Source organism: Centruroides sculpturatus, unplaced genomic scaffold (assembly GCF_000671375.1).
Source record: "Centruroides sculpturatus isolate CEXI.00-Female unplaced genomic scaffold, Cexi_2.0 scaffold122, whole genome shotgun sequence".
NCBI lineage: Eukaryota > Metazoa > Arthropoda > Arachnida > Scorpiones > Buthidae > Centruroides > Centruroides sculpturatus.
In genome coordinates, this window is record NW_019384345.1 from 147,194 (window position 1) to 164,467 (window position 17,274).

Genomic DNA, 17,274 nt, shown 5'->3' on the forward strand with positions numbered 1-17,274 from the left:
CCAAGCATGAAGAATTCTAAATAGTGCTCTCTTAGTATTAGTAAATTATTCGAAATAGATTTTACATTTATTATAATTTTCTTATATAAAACTTTAAAAAATATAAAAAAGTGATTTAAAAAATATATTTATTTTATATTATAATATTTTAAAATATAAAATAAATATATTTTTTTATCATTTTTAATTTCAAAAAAACATGGCATCGCCATTACTACTGTTAAATATTATTGGATGAGATTCAGCTGCATTATCGTATTATACACCTATATTTTTATTGTGTGTCCTAATTTTGATATATCTTACGCTATTTCTAGTTTTATTAGAGCAAAATATTTCTGTCCTAAAATAGCATTTAATGGGTTAAAAAAATACGTACTCACTCACTAGTAAAATTGTAAAAATAAAATTATTGTCAAGAAAACTAATTTGATACGGTATTTTTTTTTTTTTAATTTAGGTAGATTATTCTATAGCAATTTTGAGAATTTCTAGAAAAATTCCCTTATTCTCAGTAGACAAATTTAAAAATGAAAAGTTGCTAAAATATATTGCTCTCTATTTATACACACATTTCAATTTTTGTTACTCTAATTTTATAGTGAAATAGTATAAATATAACACACGATTTTACAATTCAAAGTTTATATACTTTAAATTGATATTTATTATAGTTTGGTATTAAAGATTCGTGTAAATAAAAATATTTTTACTTCAATGGAAAATTTTTATGGATTTGATAAAACTAGATAAACTAATATTTGAAGTTATTTTATAGATAAGAAAAAAATAATAATAATATAGTTGTGTGCAAGTAAAGTGTTTTCTAATTTATGAATTCGACAGAACTAAAAATCTAAATATAAATATAAAAATCCCCTTACATGTATATAATTATAGGCGATAAGAGAAAAGGGAATTTCAAATTTCCTTTATATTCGTTTGAATCGATAGATTCACAGATGATAAGTTCTTTCCTTCTTATTGTAAATAAGATTGAACTTTTTTCAATTTCTTGGAAATTTACGTAATTACTTATGTAAGTTATAGTTAAAAAAATGTAAATAATAATCATTAACACATTACAATTAATAGTATTCATTAAAATATATAGCCTAATTTTCGTATTTCGACATATAATGATATATTTCCATCTGCAAAGTTTCTCTATCTAAATATCTGCATTACGTACAATTTACCAAGCTGTTAATACTTATATTATATCGCGTGACTTGTAACTGTGAAAAAAAAAGAAAAAGAAAATTAAATACAACGTGACCATTACCATACTGCAGCTCATGTAATATTTATGCGATAGATATGCAAGATATGAAGCCATATTTTGCCATTTTAATCTTACGTTCTAAACTATTGAATATCAAATGAAGATTGATTTAGTTTCAATAATTACTATGTTTATTTAAATTTATATTTAAAAATATATAGGTATGATTAAATCTATGAACAAATTTTATTGTAGGTCGGATATCCCAGTCACGCGTTGATGTATCCTATCATCTTATTTTGAAAATTTTAATGGATGTGGAAAACATTCATAAATCATAATTACATTAAAATTGTTGATAAAATTTGCTCTTTACTTTTCTTTCCTTGATTAAAATCGTTTAAGCGTGCATTTACAGGGAATTATGAAATCATAGATTTCAATTTACCGTGTAATTTTATTTCTCAATAACTGGTAAAAGTTGTTTAATACAAACAGACACTAAATTGATTTATTTTCATTAAAGCCGACTACATTATAAAATTTGAACCCGTAATTTTATTATATAAATTAAATATATTGTTAGTTGGTTTTAGTTGAAGAAATTTCAATTTTGAGTAAAAATTCCGATAAAAATAATTTTTTATAAAAAGAAAATTTCCATTATTTTAATTAAAAAATTAAATCAAAAGTGCTGCTAAAAATACATAAATAAAATTTGAAATTTGAGGTTAATATAAATACTATAGATAATTATTCTTTCTTATATAAATCTTATTTTAACCTAAAATGAATGTTTTGAATTAATTATTTATATGTTTAGGGTGTAAAGCCTGTTAAACTTTATTTAAATCGTACCTAAATTTTATAACCAAGAAATGCATCACATACTTATATAATGAAAAGGAATTATTGTTTTCAATAGCGCTTGCATAACTGGTATTTTCTAAAGTCAAATCGATATTATTCAGCATCGATTTCTAATATATTTGTTGAATATAAGATTATTACAATACAATTCTTGCAAAAGAAAATCATATTTTTTCTTATGTTAAACGTTGGATTTATAAGATATTCTTAACTTAAATATTGCAGATTACATTGTTAGGATATATTCTACAATAATAAGTATAAATTAATTAAGAATGCTAATTTTGATTTTTGTATATCATTACTATTACTTAAAAATGATATACATTGATTTGCATAGTTTTTTTATTAATGAAGAAAGATGTTATTAAATTACAGTAACAAAGTTTTAACTATGAAAGCATTACTTAAAGTAATTTCTAACAGTAGGCTATATTATAAGCTAAGTGTATAAATTTATTGCAAAAATTTTAAATATTTAAAATATTATATTTANAAAATTTCTGTTAAGTCATTTATAAATAAATGCTTCTCTTCACATAAAATATATAATCTCGTTGTCGATAAATTATTAAGAGGAAAAGCAGATTAAAACTATAATCGAAAAGACGAGTCAGTTCATTACGATATTGGATTAATCTTCTTAAATTAATAAATTGGAAGTTATGTCAAACATCAGTAGTCATTCGAAAATTTAATAAATGTTATATTTATCTCTACTGTATAATACTTCTGTACTGTTTTCATAATTTCTCAATTGAGAGAAAAAATTAAAAATATCACAAAGTTAAATACTGTACTTATTATATAATTTCTTTTTGTCTGAAGTGAACAACAAAGACATTGCTTTTTGTTTTATGTGTTTAATCTGATTTTCAAACTACTAATTTCTATCTTTGAAAGTTACTTTAAAATCAACTTCGTTGACAACTACCTTCAAATTAATGTAATCATTATTTAAACTTAAATGAATTTATTTATATTCAATAACTTTTTCGAGCACTCTGATTTAGATAATATTTTTAAAATACCGTATTTGAATTATATATATATATTTATACAGTACGTTCACGTTTTTAAAACTGTAATTTTATTTCTGATGATTATCTAAATTTGCCAAAATTTCCATTTAAGCAAATGAATATTATTTAAATAACGACATATACAGTACATAAATGCTAAATTCTAATTAGTGGTAAAGTCATTGACTGTTTAAAGCTAACTGGATATTCGGTCATAACCTCCGAAAAGAAAAGACAAAACAAAAAAGTCATCCAAATAGGTGTAACATGTATCTATACCTATTTGGGTAAACAATTCTGGTGTCTACAACCCACATGTATCTTGACTTTGCTGTTGAACTGTTTCCAAGTTCATGCTTTGCAACTTTTGTCGCCCTTGAAAGTACTTTTCTCTCCTTGCCTTGTTAATGTTGCTTAAAACTTTTCTCTCCTTGTTTAATAACCTTGTTAATCTTGGTAACCTTGAACAACTGAATTAATTATAGTTGATGAATAGACTACAGTTATCAATGTACTAATTATTGCATTCTTGATCATTTTTACCAATTTGATTATAATCATATATAATAATTTTAATTCAAACATTTAGTTATTATTTCCAGTATTCTTCACAAGCTTGTAACTTTTTCAAGTATGTACTGTAGAGTACTTGGAAATTAGGTCAAATAATTTAAACTTGATCTGTTGACTTTAAAAACAACTGTGATACAAAGTCTACATAGTGTAACAGCGACAAGTGATCCTGAACCGAAAGAATTCGGTTAACAAATGTTTGAAAAAATAGCATAGCCTACTATAGATAGCAAGCAAATCATTAGTCCTTTTTGACTTTGAATCAATATAACGATGTAATATATAATTATCAAGCTCTTTATACATTAGAAACATTTTATTTAATTAAATTTTCTTTTAAAAAAGAATGAATTGTTTAAAGATTATTCACACAATAACTAATGTGCATTTTGGATACTCTGTTCAAGGTCCTTTTTATCTGTTGATTTTTTTTAGCCTTGGAACTTTAATAAATAAATAACATCCGTTTATTGTGAAAATGTTATTTGTTGATTAAGACACATTAAGAATTTTTATTGTTGTGAAAATTTATTTTGTATTTACTTATAAAAAGGCAATTTATCATAAATAACTTCAAAGTAAATGTAAAATTATTTTAAAAATATAGGTAAATATATTTTTTATTTTTTGTAATCTACAGTATAAAATAATTATTTTGATTACTAATTATTAAAAATTAATTTGTTAAACTTTAATAACCTACCTTTAAATGCTGGAGATATATACCACATGTCTATGATTCCTGTTCCCATATATTGTCCCAAAGCCATTTGTAAGTATAGAAACGGTATTCCAAAAATAAATGATAGGATAATATATTGGAATATGAAAGTTACTGTAAAAAAAGAAAGAGGATGTTATTTATAATCTATGATAAATGAGTAACCTACTTGTTCATCTATCTTTATTAAATGTATTTAACATAAAAGACTTGCTTGATAAATCATATAAAGATTTTATTCACAATTTTTTGTTAATGAACTTCAAAAAATGATTTAACCAAATATATAATATTACATTTAACATATTCTTTATTTTTTTATTATTATGCTGAATCATTATTACTCAAGACCATGAGTGAGAAAATTGAAATGAAACTCAATTGTGATGAAGCATTAAATCATTCCATATAATAACATATTTGAATTTAAAAGTAGATTTAATTGTAAGATAATACCTTAAAATTGGGCCTTGTATTGTAACATATATATTTCATGAATAGGATGTTTTAGCATTTATTAGATATTGCATTTATCAAAAGTAAACTATTGGGAAATGAGGAAGTACTATACTTTATCATTACTAAATTGCAATCTATTGCATCTCTATAATTTTTCAGGAAATTAATAATGAAGGTAAATATAGTTAAAAAGAATAAGAAAGTTCACTAATTGTTCATAATTTTTAAAAAAATTATGTTCATCAAATACTCAACCGATTTCAAATTATATGTCACGAATTTAACATGTCACCAATTACAATTAAATTATAACGGATCTAGTAATAACAGCCGCAATTAAATTGTCATAATTATTGGAGTATATTCGTCAAATATGTTTAGTGCAAAACAAAATTTCCAGTTGAAATAAATTCTGAAAATCTTGACACTTCTATTCACTAACCTTGATTCAAGTTAAAATAAGTAATGAGTATTTTTGTTTGAGTGTTTCCAGTATATGAAGGTCAAATCTTGAAATTTTATCTTATCTCATGCTTACTTGTGACAGTATAGACTTTTATTAGAATTTTAATGTAGATTCTCAGTGAAGCATCACTGTGATGCATTCGCTATAGGACTGTTATACAGTAATTACAATTATTAAATATTTCATATTTTGCACTGAAGTTTGGACTAAATTAAACTTAAAATATTCTGTTACAATAGTAAATATTATTTTTAATGTTTTAGTATTTATCCCTAAAATTGTTATTATAAAGCTTGTTTCATTTTTCATTCACGAATTTTAGTAGCGTATTTAAAAAAATTTTTCACAAGTTTTTAATGTTAAGTCCTAAACTCAGAATTTTTTAAATGGATCAAAATGATTTAGAAACTTGTGAATTGGACCACATATTTTGCTTATGTTTCGGTTAAGTTCTTTTAGAAAAGAAAAAAATAAGAATAAACTAATATTTTCTTTTAAGTGTGCATTATGAGAAATCTCAATGTTTGTTCAGATGGAATAAAAATTTAAATATGATACCTTTATATACGTAGACTAAGATCGAAAACCTGTTGATATTGTACATTCCCACTGTACAGCATAAACAAGCTAGCAAAGAGGACATCTGATGAGGCCATGTCCCAAGACGAAGCCTCCTGTTTTCTGTACTTGTTCTTGTCCTTTCATCTGTAACACTTTCATTATTATTTCTAACATTGTTTTCAGTCACAGTTTCTGCTTCATTTCCACTGTCTTCATTAATTTGCAAAGTCTGTTGAGAATCTATAGTCGAGATTTCGCTTTCGGTTCTTGTCTCTGTAACTGTAGTAGTTAAATTTAACACTACTTCACTTCCGTCGATGGTAGGAAGATTTGAAGAATTCTCAGGATTTGTGGTTTCTGCTTCACTTGGATTTCCCATGTTTATCGGAGATTGTTATCTCACTATAATAGTTACTTCATTTACGTCATGGTAGACACGGTTGATCTGGGGAAAAAGTTTATTTTAAATGCTTAAATCTTAAAATATATGACATGGATTAAAACTACGGAGAAAATTCTATATTAAAACGCTTATTACAATTTTTAGGAAATAATTTATAATGAGTAATATTCAATGAATATATACAGGTATCCATCGTAAAACACGATAGTTACGTTCCGAAAAAGTGCCGTGTTATGCGAATTCGTACTATACGAATTTACATAACACGGCACAAGGATTAACGCAAAACATGGGGTTAGGTTCCATAAGTTAGCAAAAGTATACTATTCATTACTTTTTCATTACTAAGAGAAATATGTTTTTTAAAGTAATTGATAATAATTTATTTCCATTCAATAATTAACAATTACAATTAAAAGTACTGTATTACGCGTTAATATTAGCCTAATTTTAGTTAAACGAGGGTGTTTTCTTTTAAAAAAATATCGTCATCTCAGCTTTTTTGTTTATCTAGATCAGAAGTATCAGCAACATTTTCATATTTTTTTATTTTTATCATAAAAAATTTTTATGGATGACAAAATAAAAATATGTTATTAATAAGAAAAAATAATTTTAATTAAATTAACTTTTGTAAACTTTACGAATGAGATATGTTTTGCTTTTGAAACTCGTTACAATTTCAAAAATTTGCTAAAGTATATTAGCCATTAAATCGATTTTAATCGATTATAACATTGTTTAGTAGACGAGAAAAGAAAAGTTGCATTCAATGATTTTACAAAACTCGGTAAATAAATTTAGTTTTTAATAATTGTTTTTATTCATTATTTTTCAATTTATTAAATTACAATACTCTATAATCCAAGCATGAAGAATTCTAAATAGTGCTCTCTTAGTATTAGTAAATTATTCGAAATAGATTTTACATTTATTATAATTTTCTTATATAAAACTTTAAAAAATATAAAAAAGTGATTAAAAAAATATATTTATTTTATATTATAATATTTTAAAATATAAAATAAATATATTTTTTTATCATTTTTAATTTCAAAAAAACATGGCATCGCCATTACTACTGTTAAATATTTTTGGATGAGATTCAGCTGCATTATCGTATTATACACCTATATTTTTATTGTGTGTCCTAATTTTGATATATCTTACGCTATTTCTAGTTTTATTAGAGCAAAATATTTCTGTCCTAAAATAGCATTTAATGGGTTAAAAAAATACGTACTCACTCACTAGTAAAATTGTAAAAATAAAATTATTGTCAAGAAAACTAATTTGATACGGTATTTTTTTTTTTTTAATTTAGGTAGATTATTCTATAGCAATTTTGAGAATTTCTAGAAAAATTCCCTTATTCTCAGTAGACAAATTTAAAAATGAAAAGTTGCTAAAATATATTGCTCTCTATTTATACACACATTTCAATTTTTGTTACTCTAATTTTATAGTGAAATAGTATAAATATAACACACGATTTTACAATTCAAAGTTTATATACTTTAAATTGATATTTATTATAGTTTGGTATTAAAGATTCGTGTAAATAAAAATATTTTTACTTCAATGGAAAATTTTTATGGATTTGATAAAACTAGATAAACTAATATTTGAAGTTATTTTATAGATAAGAAAAAAATAATAATAATATAGTTGTGTGCAAGTAAAGTGTTTTCTAATTTATGAATTCGACAGAACTAAAAATCTAAATATAAATATAAAAATCCCCTTACATGTATATAATTATAGGCGATAAGAGAAAAGGGAATTTCAAATTTCCTTTATATTCGTTTGAATCGATAGATTCACAGATGATAAGTTCTTTCCTTCTTATTGTAAATAAGATTGAACTTTTTTCAATTTCTTGGAAATTTACGTAATTACTTATGTAAGTTATAGTTAAAAAAATGTAAATAATAATCATTAACACATTACAATTAATAGTATTCATTAAAATATATAGCCTAATTTTCGTATTTCGACATATAATGATATATTTCCATCTGCAAAGTTTCTCTATCTAAATATCTGCATTACGTACAATTTACCAAGCTGTTAATACTTATATTATATCGCGTGACTTGTAACTGTGAAAAAAAAAGAAAAAGAAAATTAAATACAACGTGACCATTACCATACTGCAGCTCATGTAATATTTATGCGATAGATATGCAAGATATGAAGCCATATTTTGCCATTTTAATCTTACGTTCTAAACTATTGAATATCAAATGAAGATTGATTTAGTTTCAATAATTACTATGTTTATTTAAATTTATATTTAAAAATATATAGGTATGATTAAATCTATGAACAAATTTTATTGTAGGTCGGATATCCCAGTCACGCGTTGATGTATCCTATCATCTTATTTTGAAAATTTTAATGGATGTGGAAAACATTCATAAATCATAATTACATTAAAATTGTTGATAAAATTTGCTCTTTACTTTTCTTTCCTTGATTAAAATCGTTTAAGCGTGCATTTACAGGGAATTATGAAATCATAGATTTCAATTTACCGTGTAATTTTATTTCTCAATAACTGGTAAAAGTTGTTTAATACAAACAGACACTAAATTGATTTATTTTCATTAAAGCCGACTACATTATAAAATTTGAACCCGTAATTTTATTATATAAATTAAATATATTGTTAGTTGGTTTTAGTTGAAGAAATTTCAATTTTGAGTAAAAATTCCGATAAAAACAATTTTTTATAAAAAGAAAATTTCCATTATTTTAATTAAAAAATTAAATCAAAAGTGCTGCTAAAAATACATAAATAAAATTTGAAATTTGAGGTTAATATAAATACTATAGATAATTATTCTTTCTTATATAAATCTTATTTTAACCTAAAATGAATGTTTTGAATTAATTATTTATATGTTTAGGGTGTAAAGCCTGTTAAACTTTATTTAAATCGTACCTAAATTTTATAACCAAGAAATGCATCACATACTTATATAATGAAAAGGAATTATTGTTTTCAATAGCGCTTGCATAACTGGTATTTTCTAAAGTCAAATCGATATTATTCAGCATCGATTTCTAATATATTTGTTGAATATAAGATTATTACAATACAATTCTTGCAAAAGAAAATCATATTTTTTCTTATGTTAAACGTTGGATTTATAAGATATTCTTAACTTAAATATTGCAGATTACATTGTTAGGATATATTCTACAATAATAAGTATAAATTAATTAAGAATGCTAATTTTGATTTTTGTATATCATTACTATTACTTAAAAATGATATACATTGATTTGCATAGTTTTTTTATTAATGAAGAAAGATGTTATTAAATTACAGTAACAAAGTTTTAACTATGAAAGCATTACTTAAAGTAATTTCTAACAGTAGGCTATATTATAAGCTAAGTGTATAAATTTATTGCAAAAATTTTAAATATTTAAAATATTATATTTACATCACTTCTTATTTTAACGAAATATTTTTGTAATCTAATTTCTCTTACTTGCAAGTATGCAAATAGCACTTAACAATATACAGTATATTAATCATTATAAGTTAAATAAGAGTAGGCCCTATTAGCTTCTTATTTGATTTATTTGTAAATGATAAATATAAAAAACATTAAATTTTATTATTCAATCCCAAATATAATTTTATATTTAGATATTAATTATGCTAACATTAGTAATTATAACTATTAAAGATATATAATAATGATGATAATAATAATAATAATTGAAAAAAGAATGATAATTATGTTATTACTCGTAGTAATTGTGTACAACTTGCGTTTAATTTGGGAAAATATATTTCGAGGAATGATTAATGATGGAAAATACCAAGAAAAAGCATACTTAAGGTTTAAAAAAATGTTCTAATGAATGAATTCTAAATATGAAAAGGATAAAAAAATAAAATAATATGAACTTAAAATATTATTTCTTTATCTTATGACTTTAATATAAAAGATTAATATTTTGATTTTTCTGTATTAATTAAAAGATAGAAGTTATTTTGTATTATGTTTTAATTTTAATGAATACTTTATAATAAGTAAAAACTAAGATTACAATATATTATATAATAGTCATTAAAGATAACTTTTATTTAAAAAAAAACTGTTTTAATTAATAAAATTGATTTTTATTCCTTCTTTTAAAAATAAGTACCGGTAGTTGAATAACATAACATATCAAATAATAAAAATGTTATTTAATATCTTTTAACTATGTATTTGTTTTACAGTATAATGCAACAAATTTGTTGAAAATATTTATTACATCTTATGATAATTAAAAATAAGAAAAACAGCTTACTTATCTTTCCATAATTCTTAATTAATAAAGGTAAAATGCTATTAAATTACATCAACGAAGTCTTACAATAGTCACCTATAGGCTATAGAAACACTGGCTTGATGCGTGATATTCGTGGCAATTGATATGTATTGGCAGTAGTAGATATTTTTTGTCAAGTCACCATAGTTACGAAATTATGTGGTAAAGTTCTATAAGTTATTGATTATCAATTTTTCCGTAGTTTACTAATTATGTGTAGTAAAATTAGGAAATGGATATAATAAATGACAAACTACTGTACTATAATTAAGATAAAAAAAATATAATCTTAAATAGCATTAAAACTGAATAATATGACTAACAATACAGCTAAATGAACGCTATTATTTAACGATAAAAAATAAATATTTAATAAAATTATGAATAATATTAATTTAAAAAAAACCAAATCAATCTATTATAAATAATTTAATTTATATAAATGTTAAATGTTTATTGATTAAAGTGTTCAAAAGAATTAAATTAGATTTATTTTTATTCCTAAATAAAAATGGTTCAATAACTTTGCAAGAGGATAGGTTAAATTCAATAAGGAAAGGCATCGTCAAATAACATTGACACATTTAAATTTATCAAATTTCATATTTTTGTAAAAAATGATCAACAACATAGGCCTATTCTTATTTAAATAATTAACAAAGCACGTGAAATATTATTTTTGAATTTTAATTGGAATAAACTTTGATTTGGTAATCGATATTTCTATATCGATCGTTTTAATGCTAATTTAAAGGATTTTTTTAATATAAAAAAAATACTATTTGTAATTATCAAACCTACCTTTTTAATAATTCAGCTTGACAACTTTTAAATTAACAATTACCTTTCTTTCGCGATGATATATTATACACTACCCGCTTCGCGTCTAACCTCGTCATGATAGTGTAGTTATGGAAGTGACGTCATATCACGCAAGAAGTGCATCCTGTAATGTAGGTAAATCTTGTAATATCCGGATTCGCAGAAATTCTGTTAAGATACATACGTTCCAACTTGCATCTCCTTGTACTATTTTGCAAATTATGAAATATATTCTTCGTAGATACATGAATTTTTGCACGTAAACAAAACGAAAATATTGTATCGTGTTTAAAAAACACAATCATTTAATATAATTTTGTAAATTTACTTTAACATTTATAAATATTTTAATAACTTGCTAACCATCAAGGTATTCAATTTTTTAATAGAATTATAACTAATTACTACATAGTTTTCCATTATCAAAACATCTATTAATATTTTCCAACTTGATAAGAACCGGTATTGTAATTAAAACTCAACAATAATAAACTGTTATTGGATATTGACTATGATTTAGATGTGGATTATGGTAATACCTGAATTATATTTAAATCCTCATTATTTCTTTATACGGTTCAAAGTTTCCTATCGACCTAATCATGTTATTATTATGCGTATAAAATTTGTTTGGTTTAGGCAATTATTATTATTAATTAATTACGTATTGTTCGAAAGAAAATTATTTGGTTCTATATCGCCTGAGTGAATAACAAAAGTAGATTCTATGTGAAACAATCGAGCCTTTCTATACTGTATCGAAGTTACAATAGGGCGTTGTGTAATTTATTTCTCAACTTGTTTAAAGGAGTACTTCCGGTTGAATATAAAAGATAAAATTTCGGGCGCGATTAAAATTCAGAATTAACTCTCATGAAAAATGTGTCGTGTCGTAATTAATTACTAGTTCATTTTAAATGACAAAGGTATGAAAATTAATTAAAAATATGTTTAAAATTCTATTTTAAATTAACTGCAATTAAATTAACTGCAAATTAACTGCTATTTTAAATTAACTGCAATGATATTTAAATATAGTGTACAAGATACAGTTCTGTACGTGACAATTGTCAGGAAAATGGTGATATAAATTATTTATTAGTGGGTGAATCCACTCTTCATTTGATCATATAGAACATCTACAATTGGCTATTTGTTACTTATATATATGTTATATACTAATAACACTAATTATTTTTAAGTGATAAATAAATATATTTATTTATTTATTTATTTATTTATCACTATATAGGCTATATATTATCATATATAGGCTGTATTTATAAATTTAAATAACTTACCAAATTATCTAGAATAATAATTTGTAAAAGACGGAATGAGGCGGTAGCCCAACGCAAATGAATGTGAACTTTTCCTACTCTCCTTGACAAGTTGGGTCAGGTAATGTTTGTGCACAAAGAGAGATCACGTGATATAACTCGTCAAGGTACATTTTTTTGGTCACAAATGGAGAGAACGGGCTTTGTGGTAAGTATATCATGGCCACATGTTTGATTCATCAAGTTCACTGGCCTCAACCAAATTAAGGTTTTTACTGCATAATCCCTCGCGGAGTCCCCCGGTTACTTCCGGTACTTGTACCGGAAATGGGAAAATACAATAATAATCCTATTTGAATAAGGGTCACATAATGCACGTCTAAAATACATGACGTAATCCCAATTCTTCATTTATAACAGCTTATATAAACTCTTTTATGTGGGAATTTATAGTAACGTTACAAACTGATATAAAAATATTTGTAAACATTTCACCGCGTTAATACAAAGAATTTTCGGGTATTTAATCTCATAATAAAACTTTTGAAGGCAATCCAATCATCTAAGAATTAATACATTACGTGCAATAAATTATAATTCTAAACCGTTAATATTACAGTTTTACTTTAGCTATATTGTAGTTCTACTTTAAAATATAAAGAGACCGTGATATACTTTTTAATATCACGAATATTAATTAAAATCAAAAACAATACCAAGAAAAACAGCAATTAAATATTAAAGAGAGGGGAAAAAATACAACGTAACGAAAACAATACTACTATTAAGTAATCTCAGAAAATCGAAGAAATTATAATTAGGTCCATTCATAAATTACAATCATTGCAATATGAATAATGAAATTGCGCATTGTTAGTTCTCCATTGTAATTTATTATTCAGATAATACAAAAGTTCAAATTATAGATGCAGTATAAAAAGTGTATAAATAGCTTAATTATAATTAAGTTTATTATCACAATTGAAAAATAGTATTTGTAATTTAGAATAGTCAGTTGATTTTTTTTTTCGTTAATTGAAAGCTGAAACTAATTATTATACGCTGAAGAATTTGCAAAAGGCACTCAAATTTTATTGTATTGTTTATAAAGTCATTTAAACCTGTTGAAATTTGGCAGTACATGATTAAAGACGCAAAAGAAAAAAAGAATTAAACATGTCTAATGAAATTTTTGAAAATTTTATCATTTTTAAACTTCAAATTTTGTTTTTAAAATGTACATTTATTTTATTAAAAATGATTTAGTATTAAGGAGACATAAAAGCAGGCTACATCAATGCAGCAACATATTTTTAATGTTTTTCGTGTATTTGTGAATTAATTTCACACATTATCTTTAAAATGTTTACTAATTTAAAAGATAAATATTTTTATTTTCAAGACTAAAAACATATGTATAAACTTGTTTTTAATCCTGTTTAATTAAATTCCATGAAAACTGTTNATAATATTTTAAAATATAAAATAAATATATTTTTTTATCATTTTTAATTTCAAAAAAACATGGCATCGCCATTACTACTGTTAAATATTATTGGATGAGATTCAGCTGCATTATCGTATTATACACCTATATTTTTATTGTGTGTCCTAATTTTGATATATCTTACGCTATTTCTAGTTTTATTAGAGCAAAATATTTCTGTCCTAAAATAGCATTTAATGGGTTAAAAAAATACGTACTCACTCACTAGTAAAATTGTAAAAATAAAATTATTGTCAAGAAAACTAATTTGATATGGTATTTTTTTTTTTAATTTAGGTAGATTATTCTATAGCAATTTTGAGAATTTCTAGAAAAATTCCCTTATTCTCAGTAGACAAATTTAAAAATGAAAAGTTGCTAAAATATATTGCTGTCTATTTATACACACATTTCAATTTTTGTTACTCTAATTTTATAGTGAAATAGTATAAATATAATACACGATTTTACAATTCAAAGTTTATATACTTTAAATTGATATTTATTATAGTTTGGTATTAAAGATTCGTGTAAATAAAAATATTTTTACTTCAATGGAAAATTTTTATGGATGACAAAATAAAAATATGTTATTAATAAGAAAAAATAATTTTAATTAAATTAACTTTTGTAAACTTTACGAATGAGATATGTTTTGCTTTTGAAACTCGTTACAATTTCAAAAATTTGCTAAAGTATATTAGCCATTAAATCGATTTTAATCGATTATAACATTGTTTAGTAGACGAGAAAAGAAAAGTTGCATTCAATGATTTTACAAAACTCGGTAAATAAATTTAGTTTTTAATAATTGTTTTTATTCATTATTTTTCAATTTATTAAATTACAATACTCTATAATCCAAGCATGAAGAATTCTAAATAGTGCTCTCTTAGTATTAGTAAATTATTCGAAATAGATTTTACATTTATTATAATTTTCTTATATAAAACTTTAAAAAATATAAAAAAGTGATTAAAAAAATNAAGAGAGATCACGTGATATAACTCGTCAAGGTACATTTTTTTGGTCACAAATGGAGAGAACGGGCTTTGTGGTAAGTATATCATGGCCACATGTTTGATTCATCAAGTTCACTGGCCTCAACCAAATTAAGGTTTTTACTGCATAATCCCTCGCGGAGTCCCCCGGTTACTTCCGGTACTTGTACCGGAAATGGGAAAATACAATAATAATCCTATTTGAATAAGGGTCACATAATGCACGTCTAAAATACATGACGTAATCCCAATTCTTCATTTATAACAGCTTATATAAACTCTTTTATGTGGGAATTTATAGTAACGTTACAAACTGATATAAAAATATTTGTAAACATTTCACCGCGTTAATACAAAGAATTTTCGGGTATTTAATCTCATAATAAAACTTTTGAAGGCAATCCAATCATCTAAGAATTAATACATTACGTGCAATAAATTATAATTCTAAACCGTTAATATTACAGTTTTACTTTAGCTATATTGTAGTTCTACTTTAAAATATAAAGAGACCGTGATATACTTTTTAATATCACGAATATTAATTAAAATCAAAAACAATACCAAGAAAAACAGCAATTAAATATTAAAGAGAGGGGAAAAAATACAACGTAACGAAAACAATACTACTATTAAGTAATCTCAGAAAATCGAAGAAATTATAATTAGGTCCATTCATAAATTACAATCATTGCAATATGAATAATGAAATTGCGCATTGTTAGTTCTCCATTGTAATTTATTATTCAGATAATACAAAAGTTCAAATTATAGATGCAGTATAAAAAGTGTATAAATAGCTTAATTATAATTAAGTTTATTATCACAATTGAAAAATAGTATTTGTAATTTAGAATAGTCAGTTGATTTTTTTTTTCGTTAATTGAAAGCTGAAACTAATTATTATACGCTGAAGAATTTGCAAAAGGCACTCAAATTTTATTGTATTGTTTATAAAGTCATTTAAACCTGTTGAAATTTGGCAGTACATGATTAAAGACGCAAAAGAAAAAAAGAATTAAACATGTCTAATGAAATTTTTGAAAATTTTATCATTTTTAAACTTCAAATTTTGTTTTTAAAATGTACATTTATTTTATTAAAAATGATTTAGTATTAAGGAGACATAAAAGCAGGCTACATCAATGCAGCAACATATTTTTAATGTTTTTCGTGTATTTGTGAATTAATTTCACACATTATCTTTAAAATGTTTACTAATTTAAAAGATAAATATTTTTATTTTCAAGACTAAAAACATATGTATAAACTTGTTTTTAATCCTGTTTAATTAAATTCCATGAAAACTGTTTAATATATCAATTTATTTTATATATAAGAATTTCAATTTTTAATGAAAATAACTCAGTTAAAAGTCATTAAACATTATTAGCATTGGGATAATTATATTTAACACTTCATATCACCAAATTCAAATTTAAACAATTATGAAATTGTAGCCTACTTGTACAACATTTGTACAACATTTTCTCTTTCATTGTTTTGAAATCATTGATATTTAATTTATACATAATTTTTGCATTTAATATAATAATTTATACGATATTAAGATAAATTTTCTGTAAAATACAAAAATATTTTTGAGATTTAAAATTGTTTTGTATTTATATCTGTAAAAAAAAATAATTTATAAACTGTTATCATTGACGCTTAAACTGTATGTTTATAACTTATACTCTGTAATATCAGTAATTCCTACTTTTAGCTCGAGAAATCAGCGTGGAAAGTTTTAAAAATTTTTCCATAAGAATAATTGCAGCACGAACTAAAAATATCGTTATTGAATTCGATTTTCTAAAACAAATGTGTAGTGACGTATACATAAATTGAATGGAAAAGGATAAATATTTTGTGAAAAGTAAATTATCTGAATGAAATTAAAAAAGATTAAGAAACGCACGACTTAAAATGCAGTGATAATGATAAATATTCATTTATTATCATTACTCAGGATCTTGATAGAGGGAGCCCAGTTGAACCGATAAAAGAATTTAATGTAAATTCAACAAAATTCCCACCTTATGAG

The 17,274-nt window shown here is 23.5% G+C and overlaps 1 protein-coding gene across 6 annotated transcripts in view; it reads right to left on the reverse strand.

Annotated features, from left to right (window-relative positions):
* LOC111635481 (creatine transporter-like) overlaps positions 1 to 17,274 on the reverse strand; it is a 72,439-nt gene that overhangs the window by 31,259 nt on the left and 23,906 nt on the right. For 3 of the 6 annotated variants that reach the window (XM_023380474.1, XM_023380452.1, XM_023380467.1), the window contains 2 exons: positions 5,895 to 6,342; positions 4,394 to 4,525 (listed from right to left, as the gene is read on the reverse strand). In XM_023380474.1, coding sequence (XP_023236242.1) covers positions 4,394 to 4,525; positions 5,895 to 6,276 — 514 coding nt within the window. In that variant the 5' untranslated portion in view covers positions 6,277 to 6,342. Of the gene's footprint in view, positions 1 to 4,393; positions 4,526 to 5,894; positions 6,343 to 10,617; positions 10,858 to 11,439; positions 11,788 to 12,761; positions 12,836 to 17,274 lie in introns of those variants that run through there. The other 3 variants (XM_023380483.1, XM_023380461.1, XM_023380488.1) reach the window with 3 other exon arrangements.